Genomic DNA, 15,593 nt, shown 5'->3' with positions numbered 1-15,593 from the left:
TAATGTAAATACACTTGAAAATAGCAATTAATAAATTTTTTTAAAATTATTTATTTAATGTAATTTACAACTGTACAAAATAATACAATAGGTAAATATGTTGTATGTTTCATATACTCTTGAAACTCTTGGGAAGGAACCACCCATTGGTGGAACATCAAACATTAATTTAAATTAGAAGGTCCCGTGGCCATCTTCTTTTCAGACGGCTCGGAGGATTATCAGGGATTGTTAAGGATGAAAGATTAAGAATTGATGGGTTAGGATGGTTAAGGAGTTTGGAATGAAAAGACGCATATCTGTTTTTGGTCAAATCTGCAACGGATGGGATGTTAAGGTCTTTGTGCATGAGTTTATTTGTGACGTAATAAGGAGCATCAAGGATTTTACGTAGGATTTTGGATTGTAACGATTGGATGCGGGAAGAATTTGATGGTTTGGTGGAGCCCCAAAGCTCAATTCCATATGTCCAAATTGGTCTGATTGTCGTAGTGTATATTAATTTTTTGTAGTGAATGGGAAGTTTAGAGCGTTTGTGAAGTAAGTGTTGTAGCAATCGGAATCTACGAGCAGTTTCTTGTCATTTCAGTCTTGTGTGTGGATTCCAAATAAGTCTCTTGTCAAGATGGAGTCCTAAGTATCGAATCTGTTCAACAGGCATTAGTGGTGTATTTAGAAAGGATACTGTAGGACAGGAGGGCAGAGGTTTACGACGGAAAGTAAAGGTGATCTAGTGGGATTTGTCAGGATTTATTTTGATTCTCCAGTTTTTACACTATTCTTCAATAGATGTTATGTGAGCCTGTAGTGTTTGTGATGCATTAGTTGGGTCGTTGTTTACATAAAGTATACATGTGTCATCAGCGTAAAAAAATAAATAAAATTAAAAAAAAAAAAAAGTCACCTTTTTTTGAAAAAGGCACTTATTATCGAAATTTAATATGGATGAAACAGCAGTGTATAAATTGTAACCTATAAAGAAATAAACCCTTACACCTAATTAAAGAAAAAAAAATATTTGTACTAGAATTGTGTTGAAAAATCAGAGTATCCGGATTTTTTTAACTATTTAGTGTTTATAATTTAATTTGAATTCTAAATTCAAAAAACCAGGTTCGAATATATGGCTAACAATTTTAAAATATCGATAAAAATAGTGCCAAGTGGATATTTAGGGGAAAAACTTAATTAAAAACAACAAAGATGTACTGCCATCTTCATTGGAGTGCTAGCTACACAGCATACCTATTCTAATCTAATGAGACAATTTTCTTACAATAGATAAGCATAACAAGTAACAATATATAATAATAGAATATGATTTTTTATGTTTCATCGCGATGGTTCTTTATCTTTTTCATGATTTTTTTTCTTGTTTTTATACTTTATTAATTTTTTTTTGTTAATTCCACCTTTTTTCTTCTCTTCCTTTTCTATCCTTTCCTTCCTTTTTTTTTTTCGAAAACAACGTCAATATTTATATTAAGACCGACATTTTGAGGGTTTCATTACTTATTGATCACATGATGGGGTAAATCACTATCGCTCTAACAACCAGATCACATGTATCAAGCTACAAAGTTCAATGGAGTAGAACACTGGAACTCAAATATTCAGAATAGAAAAAGTCCAAATTCTCAGTTCTCAAACATTCCAAGCATTCTTACATAACAGTATATCACGGCAAATGTACAATCCTGATTAAAATGGGAAATAAAAGGCACTGCAAGGACTTGGCAAGCGATTCACTGGCGGAATTCCATTTGCACGTATGTACGTTTACTGTGTCCCGTTTAATATATATTTTGGTAAATAAATTGAACACTTAAGGACGTGAACACTTGCAATAAACAACACGTCGTTAATAAGAAATAAGCTAACAGTAATAGTTTTTAACTGAAAACATGCCAAACTAAACATTCATCACGTGACACTGGTTAAAATCCTAACCAACAACCTATTATAACCTTAACGTTCTACCAACCGATGAATATAACAAGTACACAACTGTTTCATTATCCAATGGTTAACTTATAAGTTAATGAATTTTAAATAATGAAGAATTCTGGTTTATAATGAAATACAAGAAATGGGACAATAAGATTATCTAAGCTAAGTTTAATATCTTGGAACGATTTCATACTTCAAATTTATATTTACTATTACAATTTACATTTACTAGACAAACGGTCCAAATTTCCAATCCATTACAAAAGACTGATCTACATGACTATTATAAGGCTTAACTGGACATACGGAGTTGAGCTATGGGGCTCCACTAAACCATCTAATTCCTCTCGAATCCAATCCTTACAGTCCAAAATCCTTCGTAAAATCCTTAATTCTCCTTATTTTGTCACAAATCAAGTCATCCATCAGGACCTCAATGTCCCCTATGTTGCCGATTTGGCCAGAACCAGATACCAATCCTTCCATAATAAACTTCCCAACCACCCAAACCAACTCGTTTCTAACCTGGCTTCTCCTTCACTACCTAATAATCCTCCTAGGCGTCTGAAAAGAAGATGGCCTTGAGATCTCCTTTAGAAATGTTTTTGGAGTTCTATCTATGGGTAGATTCTCCACATGTTTTTATCATGTCATAATATCACTTACATCAAATTTAATTGATGTGTATATATGTATACAGTTGTAAATATCAATAAATAAATTATTAAAAAAAAAATTATATTTATATTTTTGGTTTTTGTTTTGAATATTAGAGTCCTTTATTATAAATCTCTCCTTTATATTTATTCTCTTATTATATCACTAGTTGCTAGCAGGGGGGCGCCATAACCCTATTTTTCTATGCAAAAAGACGCTAAGGTGTGGGGATTTGACCACGCCCCTTGAAGGAAACTTTACGTTGAAGTTAATAGAGATTATCTAAACGACCTAATGTATCTTGAATAGCTGTAAAACCGTTCATTTAAGCTCAATGTAATGTTTTAGTAAATGATACTTCTAACAATCCAAAATCCTTCGTGAAATTCTCAATGCTCCTTATTTTGTTACTGATAGAACCATCCATAAATACCTAAATGTTCCTTATGTAACCGATCCAGCCCGAACCCGATATCATTCCTTCCATAATAAACTCCCTAACCACCCAAACTCACTTGTTTCTAACCTTGCTTCCTCTTCCATTCCTGGCAATCCTCCGAGGCGCCTGAAAAGAAGATGGCCTCGTGACCTTATATTGTAAAATGTTTTTATAGTTCTACTACTGGGTAGTTTCTCTACATGCTGTATCATATCATTATGATCTTACTTCAAATTTGCTTGTTGTACTTTATATACAGTTGTAAATGTCAATAAATAAATTTTAAAAAACTTTCCGAACCGGGCGCTCTGGGACCTAAGCCCCAGCCCACACGGTCATCACGTCCCCTATTTTTATAACTAAGACTCTACTAGTATTTGAATATCATATTAATTTTAATTGTTATTATTTTCAGGGAATTTCTGGAGGGAGTGGGGAACACAAGCTGTATTCGACCGACGGATTCGCAGACGACGAGTCGTACCACCCGGTTCCTGTTGTTCAACGAGATGCCGAACCAAAACTTTGCTTCAGGTGTAAGGCTATCACGGAAACTCGATCAAGGTGCTGCAGAAAATGTTACCAAGTTGGTTTACATATACTGATTACTATAGCTCTGTTTTAAACCGAATTGGTTTAACATATTAGTCATTATTGCTGTATGTATCTGGTTGTTATGTTTTAAAAGCATTTCATTATCGGGATACCATTGGATAATTTACTCGTTTTACTTTTAATGGCGTTACCATCCGGTGTAGTTAATGAAATAATGAATACCTAGTACAATCTCTCTTTCTTTAATATCCATCTTAGTTGTATTGTATATACTACGCAACTAGCTAAACTCAAAAAAATTCAAGGAAACAATTTCATTTTTAAACGAAAGTTTCAAATTATTAATCCCATACTGTAATAGTATTAGTCCAAGAGCTCATGGGGAGAAAGCAATAAGTTGTCGAGATGCTTGTATTAGGTTAAATGGTTCTGACTCCAATTGAATATTGGTGAGGAACTCTATACTATAAGGCTTCGACATTGTGTTCATACAGGTTAGGTAGCTTGCTAGGAAATGAATGGGCAGGATGAGTCTTACGGGTTCGATCCTTAAGTCCTCCAAGGATGGAATCTTTGCTCTGCAAGGTTCGTGCTAGAATTGAGAAGATTGCATTTCTGCTTCTTTATGTTTTGTTAAACTATTGTCTTTATCTGTATATATGTATATATAGTTGACCGTAAAAATTTAAATATGAGAAGATGATCAGGGTTGCGGTTAAATAGTTTGTAATTATTGTTCTTTTTTTTACCGCAACCCTGATCATCTTCTCATATTTATTGTCTTTACTGTTTGTATTCCTGGCGTGGAATTAAATTTTATATTCGTTATACCCTTTTTAAAACGACAAAAAATAAAACAAATATATAATTGGATACGGTCAAAAGAGCTCAAATAGTTTTTTTTTGTTTTTATTTTTAATAATTTATTTATTGATATTTACAACTGTATACATATATACACATCAATTAAATTTGCTGTAAGTGACATTATGACATGATAAAAATATGTGGAGAATCTACCCATTGATAGAACTCCAAAAACATTTCTAAAGGAGAAGATCTCGAGGCCATCTTCTTTTCAGACGCCTAGGAGTATTATTAGGTAGTGAAGGAGAACCCAGGTTAGAAACGAGTTAGGTTGGGTGGTTGGGAAGTTTATTATGGAAGGATTGGTATCTGGTTCTGGCCAAATCGGCAACATATGGGACATTGCTCAAATAGTAAAAAAAAATATTTATTATGAGCCAACGCTTCGTCCCACTTTACCTGGCTTCATCAGGGCTAAAAAGATACAAAGTGATAAGAGTTTATTAATAGTGTTTGCAGATAAATAATTTTGACTGTGTTTTAATGGATAATTAACTAATTAGATACTAATGTTTTGACCTGGGCAGAATAGCCTGAATGAAGTTTTTAGAGTGGTTTAAATTATATGTTTGCAAAGTGGTATTGAGATGTCCCTGAAGATGGCCGAAACGTTGGACGTATAAAAGAAATAAAGTTTTGAGACTATAATTGGATAGTATTTGAGTTATTTATTAAAGAATTACCAGTCTCAAGAAAATATTAAGATTATAAATAGATACAAACAACTAAAATAATATGACAAAGTAAGAGAGTAGATAGCATGAAGCTAAAAATCTTTTCTTTTTGTTTAAAGTCACGGCTAATGTTATGTTTGCCTAGTTATATACTGGTGACCAACCTATTCTAACCATGGTGGGGGGTCAAGTTTTTCATTTTGTGGGACCGCCACTCAATGAAAAAAGGCAATACCCCAGGCCAGATCGGAACCGGCACCACTCCCAGATCTCAGGCCGATAGATCTAGGCCTAACCATTTAAGCTACGGACGACCAAAAAATGGTTTGAAATATGTTTATATAAAAATGAACAAAGTAAATTGAAAAGTAAAAATAAACAAGAATTATAAAAAAAAGTATTAGATAATTAATAAAAATAGAAATTATAACAAATAAAAAAGTAGATAAAAAAGAAATATAAAAATAGAGTACACACTAACAGGCTAAAAGTGAGAATAAAATAAAGATCAAGAAAATATGTATTTTTTAGCCCTGATGAAATGAAAAATAGTGTATTATTCTGGGACTAGGTCCCTTTAGAACAATTACAAAGGTAATTTTAATTTTATAATTACATTTATTGGCCAAAAAGAATGTGGCCACACTTAATTATAACTTATATTGGAGTTCTAGAGGTATGCAGCTTTGTTCTTTGTTCTTAGCCCTGATGAAGGCTAGAAATTCTGGCAAAAACGTTGGCACGATTAAATAAGTTATTTCAACTTATTTGTGTTATATTCTGACCGCACTCCCAACTATCTTCTCATATATTCTTCCACGGCAACTATCTCTCATCATTATAATATATCAATATTAAGTATCATAATACAATACTATATCAATAATAAAATACAGGATTATTATACTACAGTAAATCACTATTAAAATACGGTATCATTATACAATGGTATATCAATATTAAAATACAACAGCATATAACTATTAAAATATAGTATTATCATACTATAGTGTATCAATATTAAAATACAGTATTACTATACATATTTTTAACACACTTACATATATATGTAAAATGTACATACATATACAAATAAATAAATACATACAAATATACAATACATATATATGTATAGGATAAAGTATTATTGGAATATAAAAAAATCACTGAAGACTTGGGGAGGAGAGGTTCATAAATCTGAGATAATGAGCCCAAATAGATATAATTTATTTACAAAATATCTTAAGAAAAGAACAATTGTTATCTGTCGCATTTGTAAACTAGAGATGATATTGAGTCCTATTGTTATGTTAATGATTCTTTAAAAGAAACTATTTAGTTTTCATGGCTCAAAAAGAAAAATATCTTATGCTTTTACTTACACTGGTTTTCCTTTGGCTGCTTAGACCAATATTGTTAGTATCAGTGTTGGGCGAAAATTATTCGATTGATTTTTTTCTTTTGGAGTTTGTATTAATAAATTTTTAACACGAATTAATGAATAAAAATACGTCCAAAAATTCCGAATACTTTTGTATTCTTAGACTTGAAACGCAATTTCAATCGAATAAAAAATTATTCCAAGAAGATAGTTGAACGTATGAAGTAGACTAGAGGTTCCCAGTCTTTTTCGGTTTAGGGCTCCCTAAATAATCGGATTTTTTCCACGGTACCCTTAATACACCTAATTTTTTTTACTTTATTGAAAAATTGGAAAACTTTCCTTTTTAAAAGTGATTACCCATTTAACAGTGAAAAATTAAAAACAGATACTTACTATTTTTCTTGGGATAATATGAAATATTTAATTTCAACTGTTTCGGTAATATCCATATTGAGACTGGAAAACCACCATGTGGTTAGGTTAGTTGAAAAATAAATTAAACGCGAATTTTAAATACACAAATAATTTATTGAACGTCCATTGATGATTAACATTATTAAAATTATTAATTTTATTAATGGGATAGATGGGCTTGATGTGTAGTGGACACACAACTTCTCAAATCTCGGAATAAAATTGGATATGGGGACTCTCATTTCTTGTTCAATGTTAATTTTCGAGCGATATTTACTTTTTATTACCGCCACTGTCGAATACCCTGCTTCTCACAATAGGATATTGCAAATGGAATTAATATTCGTAGAGCTGTACCACTAAGCAGTGGATATTCCTTTTTTACTGATATCCAGAAATCAGAAAGTTCCATGCTGCCAAATTTTAACTTTATAGTATTATCGCAAGACAATTCAATAAGAGATTCTTTATCATTATCTGCTTATTATTACCCCTAGCCGTTTCAAAAGATGTAGACAGGAAAGAAAACAACGAAAGATTCGAAAGTTGCAAAATTCTTGGAATTTTGTCAGCATACAGGTATATTGGTGCAAACATTGGAGAATTGGAAATTCGAAGAAAATTGCCTAATTGTTAATTGAGTATTTCGCGGTCAATAAAGGTATCAAAATTATAGAAGAAAACTATTTATTGTTAGCCAACGTTTATATTTGCCTATCGTAATATTAGACAAGAAATTTGATGAGTCTGTCATTTTACCTATCTCAATACTATAAAAATTCTTACCCATTTTGAGGATTAGCAAAGAAGTGGGATAATTTTGTACCTGAGAAGAAGGGTCCCATTTATATTAATTTAATATTTTTATTAATTTTTCCCTTTACTTGCTACTATTCAACCACCTTTACCATATACCACCTTTTCACACCTGCTTCTTTACCATATTTACTGCTAGTTCTACGAACATTTTTCCTACAATTTATTACTCTAGTTCTGTATTTAGAATTCTATCACACCTGGCTGTATCTATTAGTAACTAGTTTCTAGTCCTCCTATATGTATTCTTCCTTAAATTATTACTATTATTTCTTTTATATATTTTATAAACAACACAAATAAATTATTTGTTTATTTATTATATTTTCGTATTTTCTCTGTATATTTATTTGAATGTTTTGCCAGTTCTTACAATGTTTGTGTCTTGTTTTCCATTTAGCCCTGATAAAGCCTTTTAACAATAAATTCTTTTACTATTTTGATACCTTTATTTACCACCACCCGGTCTATCTTTCTACAATACAGAATAAAAAATTACTTGAATACCAAATTATTGGAATAAATATTTAATCGAATAACAATTAATCTGTTGTTTTTTAAATTAATTCTATCGATTTCAAAAATTTGTATTGATTTATTATAACTTTTCTGATATCAAGATACTAGGGATTTTTTTGGACAGGAAAATTATGACCTACAAACGCAAACTATTTAAAAGTAATGTATTGGAAATTTCCATAGTTCAATAGAATCCTCCATATTTGTAATATTATAAACAGCACAATTGTGGAACGTTTTTAATAATATATAAGAAGAAAGATGGTCAGGGTTGCGGTCAAAAGTGAAACAAAAATAGTATACAACTATTTATTTTCCAACGTTTCGCCCCACTTTGCAGGGCTAAAAAGATACAAAATGATATTATGATAAGATACAATGATAGTAATAAAAATACAAAGATAAGATACAATGAAAATAATTAAAAACAAGTAACAAATGCAAGAGTAAAAGTTTCATATAAAAATACGTAAAATATAAAGCTAAAAAAGTACAGGAGATGCATATAAAACAAAAACAATACGCTTTTTAATAATAATTATTTTTGTAATTGTACATATTATATTATTATACTCAACCAGGTTTAGGTATAGAATTTTAAATAGTCATATCATATGACGCACGTATTGTAATATTAATTATATATATTTTTTTTAATGGGCATGATTTAATTGTTTATAAAATTTTAATTTTTAACTTTATAATAGTGCCAGTACTTTTTTTATTTTGTAAACATACAAGGTAAGCAGTAATATTTATTAATTATTGTTCGATATGATTAGAACCTAGTAAATCCTAAATGCAAATTTTATCTTTCATGATATTTTTCTTTAACCCCCATGAAAACTCGTTACGAGATCAATCGGAATGGCAGTAAAACCAAAGATGGAATTCAGATTGATCGTGTAGAGGTAATACTAGCGATTAACGAGAAAATTTTGAAATCCTATCATTCAGTTGAAATCAAAATGCAGTTATCTCACCCCAATTTTTGATTACTTTAATGAAAACTAGTTATAATTACTAGTCAAAATTGATGCCAAGTATAGGTTGGGGGAATAAAAAATGGTGGCTATTTCAAAACTCTAAAAAAACATTAATTTTTTCATTCGGAGCTCCATATCTTAAAAACTACCAACAATACTAGAAAATCTAAGAGAACATTATTTAAAGAAGAGTAAATTTGCTGAAATATTAGCCCTAAAAGAGCTTAAAGAGCTCGGTGTCCTATTTACGTCCAATAGTTCTCGAGATATAGCTTTTTAAAAAGCAAAATTTCTTAAAAATCTACTTATTAGATTAGTACTCAGTTAATTTATTTTGAGAAATCTATATCTCAGGAACTATGTGACGTACAGATATCTATTAGCACTCAAATTAAAGGTAGTTTAATGGACTATAAAGAAGTTTCTGACCTTTACCTTTGTAGGAATGGTAGTTTTCATGATATTTGCTAAAATAAATTGATTTATAGTAGTTCGGACAACAAGTTTGATTTATGAAAAACTTTATTTCAGAAACCATTGGACGTACTGATGTCTGTCAGCGCTCAAATTCAAGCTAGTTAAATGTACTACAAAATAGTTAATTATGTTTATCTTTGTAGGAATAAACTATTTAACGTAAATAATTCTATTACGGCTCATATTTAATCAAATTTACTCTTCTTTAAATGACGTTCTCTTAGGTTTTCTTGTGTTTCTCCTGCAGTTACTAAGCTGGTCCAGCCCTCCTGGTCTCAGTCTGGGTCAGCTTCATCTTCTTCTGGTGGCTCGCCGATGTTGGGCGGTCAAGTTCTTCCCATTGTGAAATGTGTTGGGTCCACCACCTCCTTCCACCCGTAAATGAACTCCCTGAAGAAGGGATAATTCTCTTCTTCTATCAAACAGGGAAAGTCCGACACGGCGAGGGCGAAAATCCCGGTCTTTCTCAACAGCCCGGCTCGGTGTCCTTCCATGGCGGAGCAATCCATTATTACGTGTTCTGCTGTTTCAGGAACTCCGCACGTGGGGCACCGGGGGTCGATGTTCTCGCAGTTCTCTGCAGCTTTCCCCGAAACCCCCCGTGTCCTGTTAGGATCTGTGAGACCCAATAGTCTGGGATGACCCATTTAGCCTTCAGTCTGGAAAGGACGGTAGGGAAGAATTTTTTCAAAGTAGCGCCCTTCTGGCTTGCTACCCACCGTCCATTCCACTTCTGTATTGAGTCCTCTCGCAGTATTTTCTTCCATAAGTTAGGAGTCTCACCGATCCTCTCTCGGAGCTCCTCCGGCAGCGCTTCTAGTCCCTGCCTCTTTACTTCATATTTAAGGACATCCTCCCTGAGGATGAGGTCCAGGGGCATCGCTGCGCCCAGCACCTGCACCGCCTCATGTGACACCGTTCTGTATGTCTTCGTGACCCTCAGCAGAGTCAATCTCTGTATGGTGGCCAGTCTTCTCTTCTGTGTCTGCGTGAGGTTTCGGCTCCAGACAGGGGATGCGTACCTCAGAATACCCAAGATCACACCTTTATATATGGTCATAGTTGCAGGGTACCTGAGGCCCCAAAATGCACTCCCTATCCTAACAACAGTCCTTTTACTATGATATTCAGAAATTAAAAATGGTTTAAAAATTTACCATGTCTCATATTCCATAGCTGAATTCGTCCCTTTAATGGGTTTTATTTTGGGTTGAAATGGTTTGGTCCTGTACCACTACAACTCACGAAGGGCCAGAGGTTTAGTACTTTGTTAGGAAGAGCTAAATATATATGAATTAAGGAGGCCCCTCACCTCCTTGAACTTAAAATAGCTTCTTTTTAGAATGGATAGCTCATATATGACATTAAACATAACAGGTAACCTTAAAATACCAATGGTAGTAAAAGGTAAGACACAACACGAATTACTTTTCTTTTTCACAGTAATGCACTTACTAATTCACTTTTTATTTCTGTTTTAGAGGGTTCGGGGGGAAAAAAAATAAATAATAAGAATTATAAATAATAATGAGTTTAATATTTTTGTTGATACGTTATTGTTAAATTTTCAGACAAGGGACCAGTGGATGCCTCCGGGACCTACAAGGAAATTAAGAAAACGCAAATATTCTTTAGTTTCCAGTGATGAAGAAAATATCTTCCCACAACCACCTCTATCGAAATATTCGAACTTGTGCCATATAAGGGCAGCAAAAAACGTTAGAGAAGAGCATTCGTCATCGGAAGAGTGTAGTCCTTGGGAATTCGCCGAAGGTATTGTAGTTTCATGTGGACAATGAAATAGCAAATCACTAATTGCCTGTTATAATTTAGTGGTTGTATTTTTACTTTTTATTTATGTTTAAAAGATAATTTTTTTTTAGTAACTAACAATTCTTTTAGGCACAAAACAGAATTAAGGAAGCTATATTCTTGTCACAGTGACACTAGTAATAATTGCAGAGAGCTCTATATATAATAATAACCTTATATTATTATCGCTGACAGGCGAACGTGAAGTACAGAATTGGTAACAGAAAAACCATACGGGGAATTCGCCCGGCAATATGATGATAGTTATGAACGTTTCTCGACAACAGAACCATTGCTGTGCAAATTCGTGATGAACATTCCAGATCTATCTCACTGGACTGCGTATTGCTCCTTATGGCACTCCGACTTAACTCTATAGTTTAAAGCTAAAACTCCAGGTAGATAAGAGCATCCTCTTCTATACGGAACACCGCTCTCATATCTCACTGACGGCACGCAGTACTTCCTTCAGGGTTTCCAGGACACCATACTTCAGAAGACGACGCCGTGAAAGAATAAGAAGCCTTCAGACCTTCATGAACTCTTCGATCTACCAACCGTACGCCACACTCAGTTCATTATACAGAGGAATTTCAAATTTTTGGACTCCTTTTAATTTTCTATTAAACCCCCTCTGCCAAACGTAGCCACCAGCGCCACCTCTAGTGCGATGGCAGGAAGTAGTGGGGAGAGATCAATAACCTATAAGATAATAAAGGAAGTTATATAGACACGTTTTAGTTTTAAGTGATAGTTGTTAAATTAGTCTGAGTAGTGTAGTAGAATGAAGTACAATTCAAAATGTGTCAGAAAGCTGAAACAAAATGTGAATATCAAAACTTTTGCAAACATTACTTCAAATGGAGTCTGTAAAAGGACTTAGCTGTGTATATGTAGATATATTTATTAAATACTCTCTTGCTAATCATTCTTTTTATTTTAGGGGTTAGGAAACAAAAAAATAGTATAGTAGAGTACACTTTGACCCGCCATGTTGTGGTGGTGCTTGAGAACTAACACTATTATTATTTTCTATTACCATTCCATCTGTTGAATTCTCCTTGGATTCATGATTGTTTCCCATTCACTACAAAATCTAATTTCTTTAAAGAGTCATGGAAGCAAGGGTGTAGCTGCTACATTTTTTTTTTAGGCAGAGAGGGGAAGAGTATAATCTGAATTAAACGGAGGTCTGGTCAGTACTCCCTTAAAATTGGCCCTTTTCTTACAAATTTTTGGAAAAGGTGATCTCTCTAAATATATGAAATATTTATAAATGACCTCTTTAAATAATGCTTTAGTATAATTTTCGTGGTTTGAAATAGGTTCTAAAATGCCTCTGTCTGCTGGTGTACCTCAGGGTAGTATTCTTGGTCCTATTGTTTATACAGTTTTAGAGCTGACATCCCGACTCATCCTAATACTGTCCTCACCACATATGCCTATGAAACATGTCTATTATCTCTGAATAATGAATCTTCTATTGCATCCCAATCCCACATTACCACCTTTAAAGATTGATGTCAAAACTGGAGATTTAAAATGAATTCCAATAAATCTCACCAAATCACATTTACACTTCGTCGTAAAACCATGGCTTCCTGCCCCTCAGTATCCTTTAATAAAACCCCACTTATTCCTGTCGAACAGGTCCGTCATCTGGACAAGCGACTGACTTATAATTCTCATGAAAGAATGAAAACGAAGGAAACTGCTCGTCGACTACGACTACTACAGCATTTACTAGATAAACGGTCTGAACTCCCAATCCATCACAAAAGACAGATCTTCATGACTATAGAGGGGGGGGGAGTGACTCCTCCCCTTCTCTGCCCTTTACTTGTAACGACGTTCAGAATTTAATATATAATTAAATTTGTTAATGTTGAACCCGAAAATTCTGATTAATTCTAGACTATTAAAGACTATCTTAAATAATATTAAAAGAATCGATGAGAAATCATAACTGACCGTATTATTATTATTATTTTTTCCTAACAGAAAGAAGAAAGCTTCGTCTTAAAAGGCGGGCATATGTGAGGAAGATATTGGATAAAGCTTACGAAGATACGACCGCTTCAAGCACTGACGTGGACAACGTTTGCTTGGTTTGCCAAGTTCGACCATTGGAAGTCGTACTCGTTCATGAAAAAGTAGCTCATTTGTGCGTTTGCAAGAAATGTGCTGTGGCCCTTGACCGCAACAATGAAAAATGCCCAGCGTGTGGAAAGAAAATTCATTATTATTTCACAGGATACACCACAGAAAAATACAAATAAAACGAACAATAAAAAATGAAAATAGTGTATGTCCTGCATTTGATACTCAAAAAAAAAAAAAAGAAAAATACTTAGATAATTTGTAGTATTTTTGTCTTATGCCGTGTGTGACTTGATCTCAGTTTTAAAAGATCTTTGGACAAATATAGTCGATGATAGATAAACGTGATGAGTTTTGTATTCATTATAACAAAGGCTATTTTTTTCAGAAAGTTTTAGCCTCGTTTACATTGTACATTTATGAAATATTATTGATCTTCCAAGAAGGATTGGGTGCAATATTTGGGAAACCATGGAAATACTTGAGGAAAATATTCAGCATTTTAATGTATTATGTGCCTTTTAATTTTGGAATGTACATTTCTTAGGGTTGTCTCAAGAAAATAAATTTATTTATAATTTTTTTAAGCAAGTATAGCAAAAAATGGATTAAGCATCTCCGAATCTCGAAATAGTGTTAAAATTGGAAAAATTTTATTTAGATATCAAATTGAGAATAATTCTATTTAACCTGTATCGTTTGTCTCATAGAGCAAGTATTGGCTGCCAAATATTCAACGGAGTTGTTCTAAGGGGGCGATAATTTCTCAAAAACGTGCAATGTGAACTGGGCTATAACTTTATGCAAAACGCTACAACGTTGCAAATTCAAGACTTATATAAATGATTGTTAAACAAAGGAAGCTATACTGTCCGTATACAAACGCTTGTACTGATTTTTTTCGGCATTCAATTTACTCTATTTTAAGTATAAAGAGAAACAAAATAAAGATAAGTAACATGTTGAAAAAAAAATCGTATAAATAGTAACTACATAACCTATAAATTCAACTTTTATTCTAGAATTTTTATCTGAAACTTCTGAGTTTGATTACCTAAACATATATTATATCTTATATCGTTTTAACATGGTAAAAGAAGGAAATATTTCTCCATTTAACACACTTTAACATGTTAAACTAAAGATCATGAATACCCGTAATGTCTTCATTGTGCTATATTAATTCAAAAATAAACTGCTAAAGTTAATTAACAAGATTTGAAACAGAGTTGAGCAAATATTCGATTGACGGGAGACGAATACTTTTTTATTCGTGAATTTTTTACTGGAATAATCAATTATTCGTACAAAACATATGATTAACCATCCGAATATTTTTGTATTCGTGAATTTTTTGCTCGAATAATCAATTATTCCTACAAAAACATATGATAATCATCCGAATACTTTTGTATTCGTCATTATTTTACACGAATAATTAATTATTCGAGCAAAGTAATTCGAATAACCATTTAAGTACTTTTGTATTCATCAATTTTATGGACGAATAATAACACTTAATCCTAAAAAATTAAATAATTAACCATCCGAATGTATTTGTATTCGTATACTCGTAAAGACATTTTTTTGTGTTACAGGCCTATGGCATAATATATATATTATGATCGGGTATAGATTAATTTTAACTTTTCTGTTTTATTGCATATTAGGATCCATTTTTATGTTTTGTGATATACAGAGCGTGAAAATGCTATAGATTTTAGAATCGCGTATCGATTTATTTTAACTTTTCTAATTTCTAATATATTAGGATCCTCATATATGTTTCTTAAGACGCAGAATACGAAAATGCTATCGATTTTAAGATTGCGTATCGATTTATTTTACCTCTTCAGATTGCAACGTACTAAGGTTGTATATTGCAAGAGATGCAGAAAATGGTAATACTATTAATTTTATAATCGCGCATCGATTTATATTTA

At 32.6% G+C, this 15,593-nt stretch overlaps 1 protein-coding gene across 3 annotated transcripts; it reads left to right on the top strand.

The window, feature by feature from the left end:
- The first annotated feature begins 1,536 nt into the window (after positions 1–1,536).
- LOC106680328 (E3 ubiquitin-protein ligase Mdm2) lies at positions 1,537–13,858 on the top strand. Of its 3 annotated transcripts, none has more exons than XM_024359389.2 (4): positions 1,537–1,769; positions 3,462–3,632; positions 11,310–11,511; positions 11,641–12,474. In XM_024359389.2, the coding sequence occupies exons 1-4, from the start codon at positions 1,707–1,709 to the stop codon at positions 11,655–11,657; spliced, it is 453 nt and encodes a 150-aa protein (XP_024215157.1). In that variant the 5' UTR covers positions 1,537–1,706; the 3' UTR covers positions 11,658–12,474. The 3 variants fall into 3 exon arrangements, 2 of the variants coding, with proteins under 2 accessions (XP_024215157.1, XP_014275431.1); XM_014419945.2 differs by lacking the exon at positions 11,641–12,474 and adding an exon at positions 13,552–13,858 and having other exon boundaries at positions 1,542–1,769; XR_001343100.3 differs by lacking the exon at positions 11,641–12,474 and adding an exon at positions 13,552–13,858 and having other exon boundaries at positions 1,543–1,773.
- The last annotated feature ends 1,735 nt before the right edge of the window (positions 13,859–15,593 follow it).

This window comes from Halyomorpha halys, unplaced genomic scaffold (assembly GCF_000696795.3).
Source record: "Halyomorpha halys isolate HHAL.00 unplaced genomic scaffold, Hhal_1.1 Scaffold254.1, whole genome shotgun sequence".
Lineage (NCBI taxonomy): Eukaryota > Metazoa > Arthropoda > Insecta > Hemiptera > Pentatomidae > Halyomorpha > Halyomorpha halys.
Note: the sequence above shows the minus strand (reverse complement) of the source record. Positions and strands in the feature narration are given on the sequence as shown.

Bases quoted from the DNA above. Each gene is read 5' to 3' on its own strand.
- LOC106680328 (XM_014419945.2), top strand. From the start codon at position 1,707: ATGGGAAATAAAAGGCACTGCAAGGACTTGGCAAGCGATTCACTGGCG. The intron at 1,770-3,461 runs GTATGTACGTTT...TATTATTTTCAG, and splicing joins TGGCGGAATTCCATTTGCAC to GGAATTTCTGGAGGGAGTGG. The intron at 11,512-13,551 runs GTATTGTAGTTT...TTTTCCTAACAG, and splicing joins TCCTTGGGAATTCGCCGAAG to AAAGAAGAAAGCTTCGTCTT.